The sequence below is a fragment of the Egretta garzetta genome, unplaced genomic scaffold, assembly GCF_000687185.1.
Source record: "Egretta garzetta isolate BGI_Z169 unplaced genomic scaffold, ASM68718v1 scaffold655, whole genome shotgun sequence".
Classification (NCBI taxonomy): Eukaryota; Metazoa; Chordata; class Aves; order Pelecaniformes; family Ardeidae; genus Egretta; species Egretta garzetta.
Genome location: NW_009259716.1, coordinates 1,420,131 through 1,437,961, shown reverse-complemented (window position 1 = coordinate 1,437,961; position 17,831 = coordinate 1,420,131). Strand labels below are relative to the sequence as shown.

The 17,831-nt window shown below is 40.0% G+C and overlaps 2 protein-coding genes across 2 annotated transcripts; one reads left to right on the top strand and one right to left on the bottom strand.

Moving 5' to 3' along the window:
- Positions 1-1,121: 1,121 nt before the first annotated feature.
- On the top strand, positions 1,122-8,142 carry FNDC7 (fibronectin type III domain containing 7). The gene is made up of 4 exons (XM_035894483.1): positions 1,122-2,108; positions 2,824-3,105; positions 3,665-3,844; positions 6,075-8,142. The coding sequence occupies exons 1-4, from the start codon at positions 1,829-1,831 to the stop codon at positions 6,092-6,094; spliced, it is 762 nt and encodes a 253-aa protein (XP_035750376.1). The 5' UTR covers positions 1,122-1,828; the 3' UTR covers positions 6,095-8,142.
- Positions 8,143-8,942: 800 nt separating this feature from the next.
- PRPF38B (pre-mRNA processing factor 38B) lies at positions 8,943-17,826 on the bottom strand (the record flags this gene model as incomplete). Its single annotated transcript, XM_009639072.2, has 6 exons — positions 8,943-10,554; positions 10,781-11,004; positions 13,582-13,642; positions 13,726-13,877; positions 14,133-14,201; positions 17,629-17,826. Coding segments are annotated over 6 exons (1,557 nt in total), but the record flags the coding sequence as incomplete, so codon positions are not given.
- Between the last annotated feature and the right edge of the window lie 5 nt (positions 17,827-17,831).

Here is a 17,831-nt window from a genome sequence, read left to right as displayed (position 1 = left end):
GGGGCGCCTGGCCGGGGCGGGGGGCCTCCGCGCAACCTGCCGTGGTCCCGGGTCCCCTCGGGGTATAAAACCCCCCTCGCCGCCGTGGCTCCCTCATACACACGGTCTCCAGGTTCCCTGTTAGGTTCGTGTAAGCCAGGGCAGAAAACACTGTCGGCTCGCGCATAGGTACCGTTTCCTGACGCCTAAAATCGTCTGTCAGAAGCTACAGGCCGCGGAGGTAAAGGCACGCCGTCACGGGGGAGCCAGCAGCTGGTGGGAATGCGAAGGAACGAGCGGAAGATTTCTCTTTCCACAACACGAAGCCTGGCAAAGAGTAGTTCCCAGTCGGTGTTTTGTGCCTACGGCTCCTACTGCCATAAATGTGAATGCTGACTAAAATGTGGGGAATGCAAGTTTGCAAGAAAGCTCTCGGAATGCAGTCGTTCTCTGGAGATAGCACACGGTCTTGCAGGCGCTGCACTGTCAGGAGTCGCAAGTGCTTCATCGTTACAGATTTGTTGTTGCAGTATATGGACACTTACTGTAGCATATTTTCATGATTTGCAAAGCATGCATTTGATCCTATTCATGTGTGGAATACTGCTGACAATGGTGGTATATTCACATATGGATTATACCCAGTATTTTTAAAAATAATTAATAAACTCTTCTTACAGAGTCACAGCTACAGCTGTGAATACTGTAGGCCATTCATTACTGACTCGTTTTAGTGATCTTACACTTACGGGAACACTAACCTCATTAATTCCCTATAGTATTTATGCTATATAAGCAGAAGCCGTTGACAAGAATAGAATTATTCTTGCAGAAACACAGGTTATGCAGTCAATGGATTAGTAAGAGAAACTTTGTGAAGTATCATTTCCATTGACCTCTGTAGGACTGGGATTTTGTCCTTGATGCTTCATTGTACTGGTAGGGAATAGCTGCCATGCCTGTCGAGCCTTTTGCTGGTTCCCCTACTGAGTTCAATATCAGCATGGTTAGCTCCTTGTCCCCTCTGCTTTTTTTTAAATATATATGTATATAGAATATATGCTACCATTTTTACAAATGGGGCAAAAGAAGGTATCTGATTATAGCTGAATAAGAAAGTACTTGGGACTAAGAGAGTAGACATAATGCTGAGGAGCTGTATAACTGTGTATAATATTTGCTAGGGTCTCTGGAATACCAGAAGCTGCCGTGCTGTAAGTAAGTTTGCCTCAAGGCGCATACTTTCGTCCCAAATACTTGTTCATTCCTTTTCTTAATTTCAGGTGGGATACGCCTTAATTTTATCTTTTTTTCTCTTCTAGTGAGTTTTTTGCTGCCTTGCATTTTATGTACTTGCTTTACATGTGCTGATTCTAGTCTGAAAATCCTGATTACTGAGCATAAGTTACTTGTGGTTAAGAAATACGCTCTCTGTAGTTACTTTTGTGAGTGCAGCATGCAAGAACAGTAAACAGGAGCTCTTTCTGAACGGCCTGCAGCATAGTATAATAGAAAAGCATATAATTGCAATATTTGATTTGTCATGTTATTGTATACCTACGTATATCTGCTCTGAGCAGCGGACTGGATGACTTCCCATGGTCCCTTCCAAACTAAATTATTGTATGTTGCTCTGATACAGGAATGCCTGTGATTCAGCATCCTATATCAGACTGCTTTGTATAAACATCCACTTCTTTGTATATATTACTTTGTGTATTGTATTCTATACACATCCAGTGTAGTTAATTGGCCACAGAGCAAGACAAAAAAAGAGACCTCTTGGTGCAACCTCGGTGCAACCTAAGAGCACTTAGCGTTTCACAGGGCTGAGTTCCCCAGCTTCAGCATGTCCATCGTTATTTCTGCTTTAGCTCCAGACGTACCTGTTAATGACCAAGCTTATTCAAAACTGAGCAACAGTATCACAGTGGAATGGCGAGCTGTACCTGGGGCTACTAGTCACCTGCTGACTGCACAAGATGGAGATTCCTTCATTGCGACTGTAGTTACAAATTCTCCAGGCACAGTGACGGGACTGGAGCCAGCCACCTTGTACAGAATCACTATCGGATCTATAAATTCAGGAGGAAAAAGACAGCCTTCACCTTTCAGAAAAGCAAAAAGAGGTGGACTTTCAAATTCTTATTTCATATTCTTTAATGTTACTATAATATAAAGCATTCATGCAAGCATCCTTTGTTTAAATTTGAACTGAAAGCAAACGGTATAGCCCAGGCACATACCAGTACTGAATTATTATAATCTTGTATTTTGAATTGTATTGATCACATTCTCCTTCCAGTTTTTGAGGACCAGAAATCAGCCATCTGACTTAATGACCAAGACAAGAGTCTGAATTAATGGTTTACTTTATGACAGTACTGTAAGTTAAATGTTTAATAGAAAGTTTTACTGGAATTTGTCTGAATATACGTGTTTCATTTTAACAAAATCAAATTTTATTTTAATAAAAGACGTAACTTGAGTGAATAGAAGAAATGAAGAAACGACCAGAAGTATAAAATAGTAAGGCAATTTAAAACTTAGAGGACAGGAAATGCAGTATCTTCTTGGTGGTTTTCATTCTACACACTCAATCTTTCATACTTTGTGTGTGAGTTACATTCACTTTACAAAACCTGTAATACCATAATGGATGCACCAAACCAGTTTCCATATTTATTCTGTCAATCTTGCATTAATGTATTTTTCCATTTTTGTTGTCACTGAATTTGTCTCTCAGAGTTTGGTGATTGTTGTTTCTGTGTATTCATGTCAAGTTTGGCCCTTTTTAAACAATGTTACTGAAAAACCAAAAGCTTAATTGGCGTTCTTTCTCAGCAGTCCTGGCTGCTCCGGTTCCGTCGGTTAGTTCTCCGAGTTGTGACTCCATTGCAGTGAGCTGGAAAGCTGTGTGTTCAGCAGCTGTGCCCCTCATGAGATCAGATGGTTTGGACAGAATGCTGAAGGAGAACACCACCAGTACCTCCTTGATACTTGCACATCTAGATCCCGGAACTCTCTATACTACCAAGTCACGTGCCTGGAACGTCAATGGGGTACCTGGAGATGATTTCATGTCTAACCAAAGAAGAAGGAAGAAATTTCCTTTTCTGAAACGAAGCATTACAAAAATAAAAAAGATATACCCAGAAGTATTTATGTGTATGTGTGATTGTGTTATGTTTTTCAAAGATATATTGGGTAGATTTTCAGATCGTATGATTTTTACCCCATCTCAAAGATCATGAAAGCTCAGATGACATGCCTATGTTTAATGAATATTGCTGAGGCAAAGATACCATTAACTGCTACTAAAGTTGTGACTGGGACAGGCCTGTGTAAGGATTGCACAAGCTTAGACTGACTTGAGGGATTTTCTAACTGAGAAGCAAATACTCAGATATCTAAGGCAAGGAGTTTCAACGGAAAGCTTTGTGATGGTACACAACTAGAACTATTTATTTTAAAAATTGCCACTTTAATATGAGTGAGGGTAAGGTCTGCACCACAAAAATTGTATTTAGTTTGCAAGTTACGAAAAAGATCATATCTGTGGGCCATACGCTAAGTTGTATTTATGCGTTCCAGATTGATGCCAGAGGTCCCAATGCACCGGTGGATGTTGAAGTAGCTGTTAACAGTGGTGCTTTAAGAGCTATTGTTTCTTGGATACCAACAGGAGGAGCCCTAACTTACAGTGTGATAGCCTCCAGCGAACTCTTGAAACTGAAGTGTAACACATCTTCTGCCTCCTGCACTGAGCCATCACTCCAGGCCAGCTCTGAATATTACGTTTCTGCCACAGCATACAGGGATGCTGGATCCAGTAAACCTGCAGATGCAGTAAGCTTAAAAACTGGTATGTGTCATTGATCCTCATAAAGCTTATGGCATTTTAGCATATATTTCTTTAATCTCCAATGTAAATTAATCCATTGCAATCAACAAGTGGTTTTTAAATCATTACTTCTGCTTCTGAACTTTGTGCATGAACTGTGCCATACACCTTTCAGGGATAGTAGCCTAAACTTTCTTCATATTTCTGTGAGAAAAACTTGCGGTGGTCTATAGAGCGTTGGCTGAACCACTAAGCCTGTGTTTTCTTCTTACCAGAAGTACCTGTTCTAAAGTCAGTTTTCTGTCCTACTGTGTCAGATGTTAAATTTTAAAAAAAAAAAAAAAGTTTCTTCCTTTACAGTTTTGAAAGATGACTCCTGAGGGTAAACATCATGTCCTCTTCACACCAGCTGACTTGTTTTGCTTTGTGGCTGATGAAGAACGGACAGTTATTACTAAAACTTTAATTTCGCATTTTTTCAGAGAAGGCAGAGCCTTTTCTCATTCTCCACAGCGGTTACTTCTTCAGCCAACAGAGGAAGCAAAGTTCAAGTTCGAGGGTTCTACATACACATAAAAAGTAAAACAATTAAACAAAGATACCTACAAAAACAGTCCTCAGAAGGTTATGTATAAAGGCTATCAAAGTCATCAGGGTTTTTAACGCTATTTTCAGCTCAGACACCATGCATTCTGAAAGTTTCCTTTCCTCACACAACAATTTCACCAGGTACCTCAGTCACTGCTTCTGATCACTTGCACAAAATCATCTCATGGGCATCTCACCATTCAATAAATCCATTGTAGATGGCCCAAGAACTACGTGTTGCTTCTTAGAACACGATCAGCGTTTTTTCACTGTCAAACAAGTCTTTCTTTAGGAAAGATTATTTAAAACTGCCCTGCATTACTTATTAAAAAGTTCATTTTATTTCTCATTCAACTTTAAAAAAATATTTGAGAATGTAAAAACAAGTGTTGTTCACAACTTTCTTCCTCCGGGGTTTTATTTAAATATTTTCTCTTTGCAGTCACCATCGCCAAACGCTGTTACCAAAGCCTCAGTGTTCAACCAGGTGGCATTAACTGGATTTTCAGAGGTCTAAAGCAATCAGTTTCTTTTGGAGTAAAATTCAAGCTGCAGCTTTCTTCTTTTTGTACAAACAGTTCTGACACTTCCATGCTTTAACAGTAGCTCTAATGTATTTTAAGCAATTATGAACTGTTGGTGTATTTTTTCTCCATTCTTCCTGGCATACAGACATTGACATCTCAAAATTAGACGCTACAACGTTGACAATGCTGTAGTACTATTTTCATCAGCTCCTCTCATTTTCCATCATGAAAATGAGAAGTAATTGTAACAGATTATTTGCATGTCTGTTAAAAAAAAGAATCTGATTCCAAGAAAAAAAAAAAATCCCACATTGATTCAGCTCAAAAAAAGTAGTCAGAAGATGTAGACAATTTACCCAAACAGGAGGAAGAGGGACACAACCAAGCTGAGCCAGATCCATACCCTCCTACTGTAGCTGTGCATTGTTGTGCAGGCATTAGACATTATCTAATAACAATTAACACTGCTGATAGGTGAAACATTGCTGGCACTCACTGAGGTGATTAACAAACTTCAGTCGGGATTGGTTTCAGGTTCTCCCCAGACTGAGGCAAATGCTTTTTTATGATCATGCTGACTTGTTTTAAGATCACCAGGAAAGACAATTAGATGTAGTGTTTTCATAGATGGTTTCTATGAAGCTCTGGACTTCATGAAGCAAAACAAGCAAGCAACCAAAAAACCCCCAAGTAAAACCCAAAATAACCGCAACAACAAAAAACCCCAAGCAACCCAACCCCAAAAACCTTAAAAGAGAAACACCTTGAGAATCCACAAAATTCCTGTTGAAGACCTGGAGGTAGGCAGCACGCTGGTACGCTCAGTAAAACGAATGCTTTCAGTATCTGTGAAATGAGTTATACTAACGAATTAGGTGATTAAAACCACCTGGTTACTTCATGGTATATGCCTTCATTAATCCTTACTTAATAAAAACTCCAATTGAATTATTTTAAAGATGTATTAGTTGAAATTACATGAAGATGAAAACTTGCAAAAAAAATTTGTCTGTATTGTTCCAAATAAAAGTTCTGTGTAATTGTATTTGACAGAGCAGTAATAGCTCAAAACTTAAATAGGTTGGGTTTGGTCCTGTAAAGAAACTGGCAAAAATCTATCCTTCGGTTGGTTTCAGATTTGACCCCGAATTGCTGAGATTCAAGAAGTGTTCTCCCACATCCAACTATTGTTGGGAAAGAGGGGAAGGAAGGAAGAAAAAGGAGAGAGACATGACCACTCCATTGCAAAATCTCAAGAGTGGCGTTTAAACACTGTTTTACCCTGCTTAACAGCTGGTGGACGTCTCCTGTACGTAAAGTCCTGTGCGCTTCGTCGCAGAGCAGAGAGGGCTCAGACATCTACCAAAGCCAGCAGAAACCATCTCACTCTTTCAGGTTCCCCTTAAGAGATCCTGGCTGTTTGCTTACTGGCTTTGAGTCACTGCGTCATACTCAGCTGTAAATATGCGACCCATGAGCTCATTCATGTTTCTTCAACATATGAACAGAAATATAGGCACCATGGGTACGCATGGTGGTGTACCAAGTACCCCCACTGCAATCAGACACGTTGCCCTGCCATTCAAGTTACCCTTTTCAACACAGACAGACAATCCAAATACCACTCCTGTTATGTTTTAAAGTCAGATACGTACAAGTCCGTTTGTACTGACACCAATTACCTGCATAGCTAGGTGGCAGCAGGTCGATGTGAACCTCTGGGGCCAAAGCCTTGACCCTGCCTTGCAATAAAAGACTGCCTCTCTTGCTACTTCTTAAGATCTGAAATCTTGTTCAACTAATTGAGTATCTTCAAAAGAAAAAAAATAGAAACGAAATAGATGCGTAGTTCTCAAGTTGGTATAATCAGTTCAGGCAAGTACTTCTCAGTGGAGCAATGGGGTATTTCAAGGACAGCTTAGGCTCCAAGAGGAATGACTATCCCAGCTGGGCAAGTATGGACACATGGCACACTGACTGCACAGGGTCCGTCAGCCAGCTCTGCAGTCGCACCTCCTGGGAAAACTCACAACCTCCAATTGACATTGGCAGAAATTTTCTTCTAATGACCCTGAGCCAAATGCCCGCTGCAGCTGCACTCCTTGCAACTGCATCAGAGCAGTCGGCGCCGGAGACTCCACTCATCGTACACTTCCTGATCAGAGCTGCTTCGTAGAAGTTCCATGGAGCTGTTCCTTCTGGTTTCAAGGAAGGTTATATGAAATAAAATGGCATCAGAAGGACAAAAAGGAATTAAAGAGTCCCTGGATCCAAACCCAAGACCTGCAAGATACTAAATCCCAATGATAACTTAAGATCCGTGTCTCGGTTTAAATTGGTTTCATGGGTTTTGGTCAGTCGTAAGCATTGTGCTGTTACACCGCTAGCTAAAGTACGTAACAGGGATCTAATTAAACCCCAAAGTCAAAAAGGGCTATTTATTGAAAAATAAAGCAAAGTCCTCAAATTACTGCACTCGTAAGAGGTACTGGCATGAACCCGTTTGCAGAAGCTGCATCAAAACGTTCACTATCTCCATTGTAAGTAGGCAGCTCTCTCCACCTTAAGGTCAAAGACTGTTTCTCAAATATCTGGATTTTGCCTGCAAATAACCCATGCTTTCACTGCATTTCCTGGCTGCGGCAGTGGAGGAGGAACGCTAAAGGAACAACTGAAGCTCAGTAATCCATTTCCCTGGCAGAACACCGGCCTTGCAGCCTCTCTGCCCAAGAACATTCTTGTTTCAGAAACTCATAGGCTGAAGGTTAACAGACCAAAAGCAGCCTTCTGGTGGCACAGAAGGTGAATTAAAGCGGTCCTTGCTGTTCAGACAGAATACATGCAGTCTCCTGGCAGGCTGCAAAGGCAGCTCTAGTCATCTGCTAGCTGGAGGGTTATTTCTTACATGGCCAGTACAGTTCTCCTCCTCCCATATTAAATGAGAGCTCAGTATTTCAGTTTTACACTGCCATGGAAAGAACTTTTTGAAGCTTAAGCTTTGTTTCAAGCTGAGATTTAAAATCAGGTAACAAAAACATAAGCAGACAATACCTGCAACCTCAGTATTCAAAGATTTCTAACACTAAGGGTCACAGTGACAAAGGGAAGATTAACAATTCAGAAAACAATAAATAAGGAGCAGGGAGGAAGAAAAAAAAATTGTTATTTCTTCTGCTTTCAGTAGTACGGAATGAAGTGTATTGTTCAAAATCCAAGCAGTGTATTTTCTCCTGGAGGTTTAAAAGAAAAAAAATCCTAGTATTTGCATATCATACCTAGCTGACCTGCAGCACACAAGCAGAAAAGGCACAAAGAGCAATTTATTTCTACCTTCAGGTCACTTCATGGCCATCAATGAGTCACACTTAACGTTCTTCCTATTTCAGGGCTGCTCCATTTCTTTGTTAGCTGCATCCTCCTTGTAAGGCCCACAGAATCCCTTACTCATGCAAAGTGTCACTTAGTCTGGAAATGAAACGTGGAGGAACCCAAGCACTCTTTGACATGCAGGGAAAAGCTGACACCCAGTACAAAGGAATTAATTGAGAGTTTATTCCAGACGGTTCTCCTCACTTTGTATACAAGTCATCAGAATAATCTATCAAATAGTCTTGGACTTTAATCATACGATTTTTTTTTTTTTCCTGTAATGCATTTTGGTTTTTGCTTCTAACAACCTGTTTAAAAAAAAAATTGCCAGATGAAATGTTCAGCACAAACTGCAATCCTTACTATTTGTAGAAAATATGACTTAAAAAAGGACACTATCAGGTAATTCTTATTTTAAATGTTTACACTTATAAAAATGCTTTGGAAGCTTGAAACTGAAATCCTTTGTAATAGTTTTCTTCTTCCTACCTCCCTCTTCCCATCTTAAATGCCTTTATTAGCCCAGGATTATCATAAATGACAGTGCAGCTGCCGATTAAAAACATTAGAAGACCACAAATGGATAAATGGTGGTTTTAAAACAAAAAAAAATGGAAGCTTACATGGATTTTTTTTTCCCAAACAAGTAAAATGCACAGATGGCTACAGAACTCCTCCATCAACCTTACAGTGTCTGCCTGAGGTAGCCGTTCTTCAGAATTACAAAACAAGCCCTAACATAATCTAAGTCTTTGCACCAAAACCACCACCTCCTTGCAAGTCCACTCGCAATTTAACACCAGTGGTGATCAACAACGTAATACATTTTAAAAGCTTTTGAAAAAACAGCAGGTGCAGTGGACGTAAGTGTTAGTTCTAAACCTGCAGCCCTCCATGGACATTGTATGCACATAAATATCTCCGCTATAATACACATTCAAGATCCATCCCTAAGCGCCACACTATTATGTAAAGCACAGACATGCTAACTTCAGGATACAAACCATAATTCCACGTCTGCAAAACGAAAGTAGAATTAGTGGCAGTTTATTGCCTCATACAAATTTAACCAACATGGCAACCATGCCAAAGGAATTAAAACATTTTCAGGACATATGTACAGACTGTACATTTCAGAAACATCCGAACAATAAAAATGCAAGGACAATCTCTGCATTACGAATTAAACTAAACAAATGGTTTGAAACCGTCAATGCATTGGATGGGTTTACAAAGGCACTTCCCTACCCAAAATAGGAAATGACAATCTGCAGCCTAGAGGGAGGTTGGAGAAGAGTGCTCATCAACTACTGCACAATCTCAACTTTAAGAAAAAATAAGCAGGATTTAATCAAACATTTATAGGATTCAATGTGATCCACTTCTGAAAGAGTTCACACAGTCTCATCTTTGTTTTTATGTTGCTTTTCTTGGCTCTCTCGTTCCGTACTTTGGCTCCTTCGACGATCGTGTTTGTCTGAATGGTCCTTGCTGTCACTGTGATCGTGTTTGTGGGAACGTTCTTTGCTTCTGCTACGCTTTCTAGATTTTTCTTTGCTGGGACTCTGGTCTCGTTTTCTGGACTTCTCAACGCTGTCTGTTCTTCCTCTGCTTCTGCTTCTACTTCGTTTATTTGACTTCTCTTTACTTTCATTTTTATGTTTACTTGATTTCTCTTTGCTCCTGCTTCTACTGCGCTTACCTGTATTCTTACTTCGGCTCCTACTCCTATGCTTTCTTTCCCGGCTTCGACTTCTACTATGCTTTCTCTCCTTTTTGGAATCCCTTTTGTCATCCCGGTGTTTCTTGTCATCCTTGTCATCCTTGTGTCTTCTCTCTTCTATATCACCCTTACTTTTCCTTTCTTTTGATCTTTCTCTAGATCGATCTTTTTCCCTCTCACTACCTCTTTCCTTATCATAATCTCTCTCTTTTTTCCGGCTCCGTTCATTTTCTTTCTCTCGCTCCCTATCCCTGTCTCTTCTATCTCCTTTCCTGTCACGGCTTCGACTACGGCTTCTGTATCTGTCCCTGCTTCTGCTTCGCCTCCGTTCTAGTGTGCGATCAGAACTTCGAGACCTCCGCCTTTCTTTTTCTCTCTCCTTAGCTTCACGTTCTAATCTCTGCCGTTCTCGTTCCCTTTCTAGTTCTCTGTCAAAACTAGATGATCCATGGCCTTCCCGATGATGACTTCTGCTTCTGGATCTTCTGGGAGACCTCCTGGGACTGATGGATCGTCTTGGAGACCTTTTAAAATAAAAGACATTCAATATGAAACAACCTTTTTAAGTTACTTTCCAATTTATACTTCACGGACACAGTCTATATTTAATCTTAAATACCAAATGTCATCCAACTATTTTGACCAATTGGCATCCATGAACTGTTTTGCCTGTTGCCTTAAAACTTCTCTCGGTGAAGCGCAAACATGTTGAACTTTTAACATTTATTTTCAAAATAACGTGTATATGACCTTGAACGTCTACGTTCTGCATGCCGGTCTATTTCTTCCATTCCCTCCTTGCCATCTTTCTTGATTTTTCTAGGTCTGCTTTTAATTTGCTGGTCAATGGTTTTCTGGACTGGCACAGGAATTCTTGGAAACAATGTGGAAAACCATTCAAGCTTAGTGAGGAAGGAACGAAGCATCTCCCCGATGGTCATAACACAACCCCCACCTGCCTTCACATCCAGGTCCTACAAAATACAAGCAAAAAATATCCTGATGGTCAAAAATACTCTTCATGATTTAAAAAAAAAAATGCTGCTACATTACTGCCCTCTTGAAGTCTCATGATTATGAAAGTTTACTTGTCTCATATTCTAATACATTTCCAAACTCTGCACCCTTTGGATTTGGCAGTATGTTACAGACAGGGAATGGGACTTAATATATATGCATGCAGGCACATACTAATCCTGCAACCATCTGGATGGTAAGGGACTGTCGATGAAGAGATTAACACAAAATCCCCTTACGCAGCCTGGCTATGTGGTATGATCTCGTACTTTTTTTAAATGCCACAAAGTTGAGAAGTCCTCTCAAACTACATTTAATACTCCATTTTGTGGATGTACAACTGTGTACCATCATACCCAACCCTGTGGCCTAAATCATTTAAGAACTACATCATTGCCTATCTAAAAATGAGCATAGAAAAACCTCTAGTACAAAATGGCATCCTAACAGAATTGGAAGCAATAGCAAACCAACTGCCATGAAGCAGTGAGGTTTCTAATTTAGAAATATGTAAAAAAATAAATAAATGAACAAATAATTGGAAACGCATAATCCATGATGACCATTGTCTCTGAAAAGGGTCATTACCGCATGAAGGCCTTCTTGCTATGCCCTCTCACAGCTCAGGACATGTTAGTCAGCTATTGTCAGTCCCAAACCTATAGTGCAAGCACACAAGGAAAGTGAGATTTGTTACCTAAACAGGAAGAGAAAATCTAAATGTAAAACTGCTTGCACTCACACACATTTAAGTGTTCAGATATACAGTTTTTCCAAATATAATCGCTGCAGAGATCTAAAGAAGGAAAAAAAGGAGTTAAACGTAGCACCTGGAGAGTACGTACAGTTAAACAAAATAAACATAAAGCAGCATTTTGAAAGTAACTCTGTATCCTGGGAAGTTTTTCACAGCAGCAGGACAAAAGATGAACTGCTTCCACAAATTTAAGAACTGGAGGAAAAAAAAAAATCCTGTAGGTTTAAATAATTCCATATATATATATAAATTTGCGTCATCCTATTGAGCTTGACCAGGACTGGCAAGACACTTAAGACAAGCAGCCCCAAGCACTTTTTCCTACGTAACACGAAGGTACTAAAAGCAGCTGGGAAAGAAATACTAACTCCAAAAATATACCGGGAGATTTTAAACAACAATAAACAAACACATGCTGGTACCCAATATCTGCAAGAACCAAAATGTATAAACTAAAAAAGGTGCTTTGAATAATGAAGCAGTTAAGACCTGCGCAAGCGCACTTGTGATCGCTTTGTTGTCCTGGGAATCAAGTTGTTTGTTTGTGGGACCCTGAAAATTAAGCCACCCCAATCCTCCTCCTAAGTTACAATGCAACGCTGCAGAGGAGAGTTCATGTTATCTAGTACTACCTGGAGCAGAAGGAGGGTATCACAGCGATGCAATCAAGATTTAAATTTGATCTTTGTTTCAAACGTACAGTAACACAGGTTTACCTGAAATAACAGCTGTTTCCTTTGCACAGTGTTTTTGATACTTAGCATGAAAGAAGCTGTTTAAAATAAATACACTGCATTGCAGTCAGACACAGGTATAATTTACACTATTTTTAACACAAGTATTTGGACATCATTTGCAACCACAATATTTGAAATTTCTGGAAGTAGATGCCTACTGTCACACTGAAGAGGGCAAGTGATCCTTCCTGTTCCATTCTCAAATCTAGGATGTAATTTAAAACCTGCTCAATAAATACAAATTGCAACAGCATGTAGCAGACCGCATATTCAACTCCACAGACCGAGAAGCCTCACCCACCAGCTCCCTCCGTTTCTCCAGACAGCAAACCAGGACTACGGTACCAAAGGTATTCTCCTCCCTGACTGCACAGTAGCGCAGCCTCCTTACTGAACTTCTTCAGTTAGCAACTCCTGTTTCTTGTTTTTTAATGTTTCCTGGTTTTGCCCCCTTAGCAAAGACATCAAGGTTACTAGAAACAATGCCACCTTATGCAGTGATTAGGCTGGTTTTCTCTCCTCTGAAGAAATCCTGGGTTTAGTTATTCCAGGACATGAATAATAGCCACAGAGATTTTTGGTAACAGTTTTGAAGGTGAATGTTCATTTCTCCTATAAGCTCCCCACTCTTCTGTGCAAGCACCAATTCCCCCTGTCCCAATAATAAACGCAAAATACAAATTTAGCACTCTCAGAACTTACTGTAACTATACCTTGCTTAAAAATAATTATTTTTCTAAAAACCACACAGAAGCTGCACTCACACAGCCTGCTGTCTGCATCCCAATTTAATAAACCTGTTTCACATGGCTTTGTAATCTTTGACACACTAACATCCTAACCAATGGAAAAAACTGTTAAATCTCTGAAAAATGACCCAGGTCCCAGCTCAGATCTGCTTCCTGTACTAATTAATTAAATTAAAGCATGTAACATGGCAACATTCAAACTACAGAAAACTTTATCAAATAGCGTTTAGGCCTAAAGTAGTAACATGAAAAGAAACAAAAGAAAACAAATTATTACCCTCGCCGACATACCTCTTCATCATCAAGAAAGGATTCAAACCAGTCCCATAGATCTGTAGGTGGTTGTGTGTACCTTTAAGTACAAAAATAATATAAAATTTTAATACACCTTTCAGTATATCACATTAGTCCTTAGTTGACTACATAGATACTTACCTAATATACATAAATCCAAGAGCCCTAATATATGGAGAGTCTGTATGAGTTATAAGGCCCATCACTTGCTTACGAGTGAGTTTCAGCGTAAATAACTTGTAGAGCAGACAAAAGGCAGTGGACACAATTCCTCCCGTTCCAACACCACGCACCTTTCAAAAGAAAAGAAAGTTAGGTGACCACATAGGAAGTCATAAAGACGTTACCCCAAATCTACGAACAAAGCTCGGTGGAAAAAGTAACACTACTTGCATCCACAGCTCTGGAAACAAGGGGAATATATCAAGTCTTTGTAATAAATACTTTTACATCTAGGGACTGAGCCAACATACAAGCAAGTTTTAGCCACGCTCGGGAAATTTATTTACCAGACAGAAAAATTTAAGAAGGCACGTACTTCTACTTACCCCTCCACACATCCCTGTCTGGCCTGCTGTTTTTCTGCTCCCCTTTTCCCATGGCTCGATGTGCGTAACCTGAAAGGATGGGGTAGGGGAGAGGAAAGAAAGAGAGAAAGAGACAATTACAACCTCCGTAATGTTTAGCTGCCTATACAAACCTAATTCAAACAATGGATATTCTAAATCAATCTTAAGTAGCTTGTCTTCTCCTACCAAATTCAAGATCAAGTCTGCTTTGTCATTAAAGCAAAGCATTTGGCTTTTTTAAATACCATATTAAGAAATTATAGCCAAAATCATGGATAAAAAAAAAACAAACAACAAAACCCAACAAAACACCAAAGCAAGCATCCGTGCTTACTCTATACTCCATGCACTTTCAAATACTTTATGACTAAACCCCATCATTACTATTTTCTATGGTGACTAAACAATTACCTTTATTAAACTGTTTCTGAACAACTCTAGTAATACCTGGTGATGACAGCTATGGAAGTAAAGTCTCATATTCATAAATCTCATTTATGCAGTGAGCTTATATCTAGAGACTTCTTTTGAATATCACCTACAATTAGGACAAAAGAAAGATGTCTATGAAGTGTAGTGTTTTAATCTAAGAAGGCAGTGTTTTTTCTTGCAGACTGCAGTGATGTTCTTAGGTAAAATGGTTCCCAAGTACTAATGAGTAAAGCTTGCCTAATTCAGATCTTTTGAGATGCAGTTAGAGATGAGTGCATGAACATAGTTAACCAACACCATTCCTTCAATTTGACAATAAGAGCCATAAACAAGTTAAAAACCATAAAACTGTCTAAGCTACCTTTGAAATTGTGAAATTCAAAGTAACATCTGGCTCAATAAATGAATATATTTCCTAAACACATCAACTTAAGAAAATAAGTAAGAGCAAGACAAAGGAGATACAATGGTGTTACACTGGCTTGGGGATAAGAGTTTGTGGCCAAGTTACACTGTAGTTCAAAAATTAAAATTCTTTAACAATACATGAAACAAAACTAATTATGTACACAATCTCATGAAATCGGAGATATACTAATGGCTGAAGTTGCTGAACTGTTGTGGTTTTTTTGTTGTTTGTTTTTTTGGTTTTGGTTTTTTTTTTTTTTTTTTTACAGTTGCTGTCTTATCCAAATAGGAAATGAGAGATGCCAATACCATAGACTTCAGAATACACTAAGACTTCCTGTAATATTAGCATCGTATGAGAAATTCACAAATACTATGTAAAAAGTACTGCACATCCTTCTGATTATTTACGGTTTTGCTTCTCACAGGAAATGGAAAGTATTTTTTAGTTAAAGGATCGAGTACGACATTACTGCAATTCATTTTTTTTTTAATTACAGTTACATTTACTGGCCACAATCAATACAAACATGCTAGTTTCGACAGATATCAATAAAAAAAATCCAAAGCCCTGAAAACAATATGCATTTCAGAAAAGAACATTTAAAGTTTTGATCCTACAAAGACTGCTGCATACTCCTAACTTGTTGGAAGTATACAGATGAAGTGAAGTTGAGGACATGCACATGGTGCTACGATCAGGGATAAAGAAAGAGGAAGTCATCCACTTTGCAGACACAAAACTGGAACAGGAGACCAGAACCACAACTGGATTAACTCAAGTTTCCAGACAGAATCCGTATCTCCAAAGAAGGTCCCTATCACTAGCTGCCTGTGTGACTTAAGATCATCTTTCTGAGAAGTCAGCACCCAGCATTCTTAAGTTTTTTAAATGAGCCACTTACTCTGGTTCCCAAAGACAACTACACTCAAAAATACACCTACTACAGAGGATATCGTGCTCATTCAAATAAATAAAAAAAGCAGCAGCGATTTTTCAGGAATCTTAAAACATGAACAGAATTCAGATCTTCTGAATATCAATGAAGTACCTTAACCATTGCGTTATCTTCTCCCTCACATCTATTACTGAGTTTTCTCTTTATTTAGCATGCAATTCTGTGTCAGAATAACTGCCAAGTTGAGTAAACAAACTTTGTTTACATTGGATTAATAAGCGGATATTTAATGGTATGTCACAATTATTCCCCAATTTAAGATTAAGCCACTTATGGAATGAAACAGAGAGGAGCAAACGAACTATTTGACCTACTGCAGTTGAGCTCTACCAATACTAAGACGACAAATCACATCAAATGTTTTTTACTACATCTGAAATGGTTCATCTAAAATACAGTAAGCACTCAAATTTTCTGAAAATAAGTTTATTTTATAAATTTTTCTTCTCTTGCCATCACTTGCAAAAATGAACTTCACTGCTTTCCATTCTGATAGTCAGAATGAATTACTCCGATCTCTACCACTATGCAGCAAGCGGCAAACTAACTGAAGAGAAGCTTTGTCGACAGTCTCTGTTACTTCAAATATCAGGAGAATCTAACAGCCCACTCCAAATGACAGGCTGCAAGCAGGGAAGTGCTGTCACTAAGAGGAAAAACGGTTGCATTGTCTTCATAAGCAAGTGCAAACAATGCCAAAAGTCTCAAAATACTTCTGTGGAGTTATTCTTCACAATCATAGTGCCCCAAGTAACTTGACTTTCCCTGTTTAAATGAGACAAAAAGGCTACTTTTTTTTTATTTCAAAGTATATTGAAGACCGCTGACACAGTAACATTATCAAGCAGAACCGATTCACCTGGGAAAAAGATCTCCATAACCACCAAAGTACAGCTGACTGAAGACACCATGAATTATCTAAGTTTTGCTCTCATTATCAGAACAAAGAACGTGGCTGTGTTGATGAGCATTAATTATGCATACCTCTACCTGGGAGAGTGGCTTGATGGAAGCCTCGCTGCAAAACTGATTCAATCCTGCTAACAAAACAAGAACTGAGACATGGGTGCACTGATACCGTTCAGTCATCTCCCCAGCACATCCTACCTCACACCAAGAGAAACACTACAACGAACGAGTTTTTGATTGGGCGTGGGGGGATCCTAACCTCTATCTGAGGAAGAAGGCCACATGCAAACTCCTGTTGAAACCACCTACAGTCACCACCACGCTTTTTGGGCAGTTCTACAGCGTGTTGGCAACTCCTAAGCTGCGGGGAGTGCTTGTCTCTAGAAGGGGCATGCAGATCCCGTCCCCCCCCCCCCCGCCCTCCCCCACTGAAAGCGCGGTCCTTAGCCGGCCATTTCATCCCCGCTGTCCTGCCTCACGCTGCCCACTTCAAAACTAACTTGCTCCTCCGTAATTCCAAATCCGACGCGAAACGCGCTTCTGTTGTAAGAGAGAGAAAGCAGCACCTTAGAATCCCCCAATTAAGCAGTAAAAAGAAAACTGGTCCCATCCCTCGCCGCAAGATAAGGGGCAGGAAAGAGAGAGAATCCGCAGGCCGCAATCAAAGCCTTCCCCCTTCGAAATCCCCAGCCGCAGGGAGGCCGGGGGCAGGCGCCAGCACAGCCCCGAGGGGTCCGAGGCGCCCAGGGCGCGGCCCGCAGCCTCACCTTGAAATAGATCTCGTCCACCACCTCATGGTAAGTCTTGAGCTCATAGAGCTGCACCTTGAAGTAGGGCGACGAGAGGATGTTGGTGAGGATCATGGGGTTCAGGTTCATGGTCTTCTCGTTCCCCCACAGCGGCAGCACGTTGCCCTGCTTGCCTGAGGCCGCCGGCTTGGGCGCTCCGCTCTGCAGCTGCTGCTGGGCCG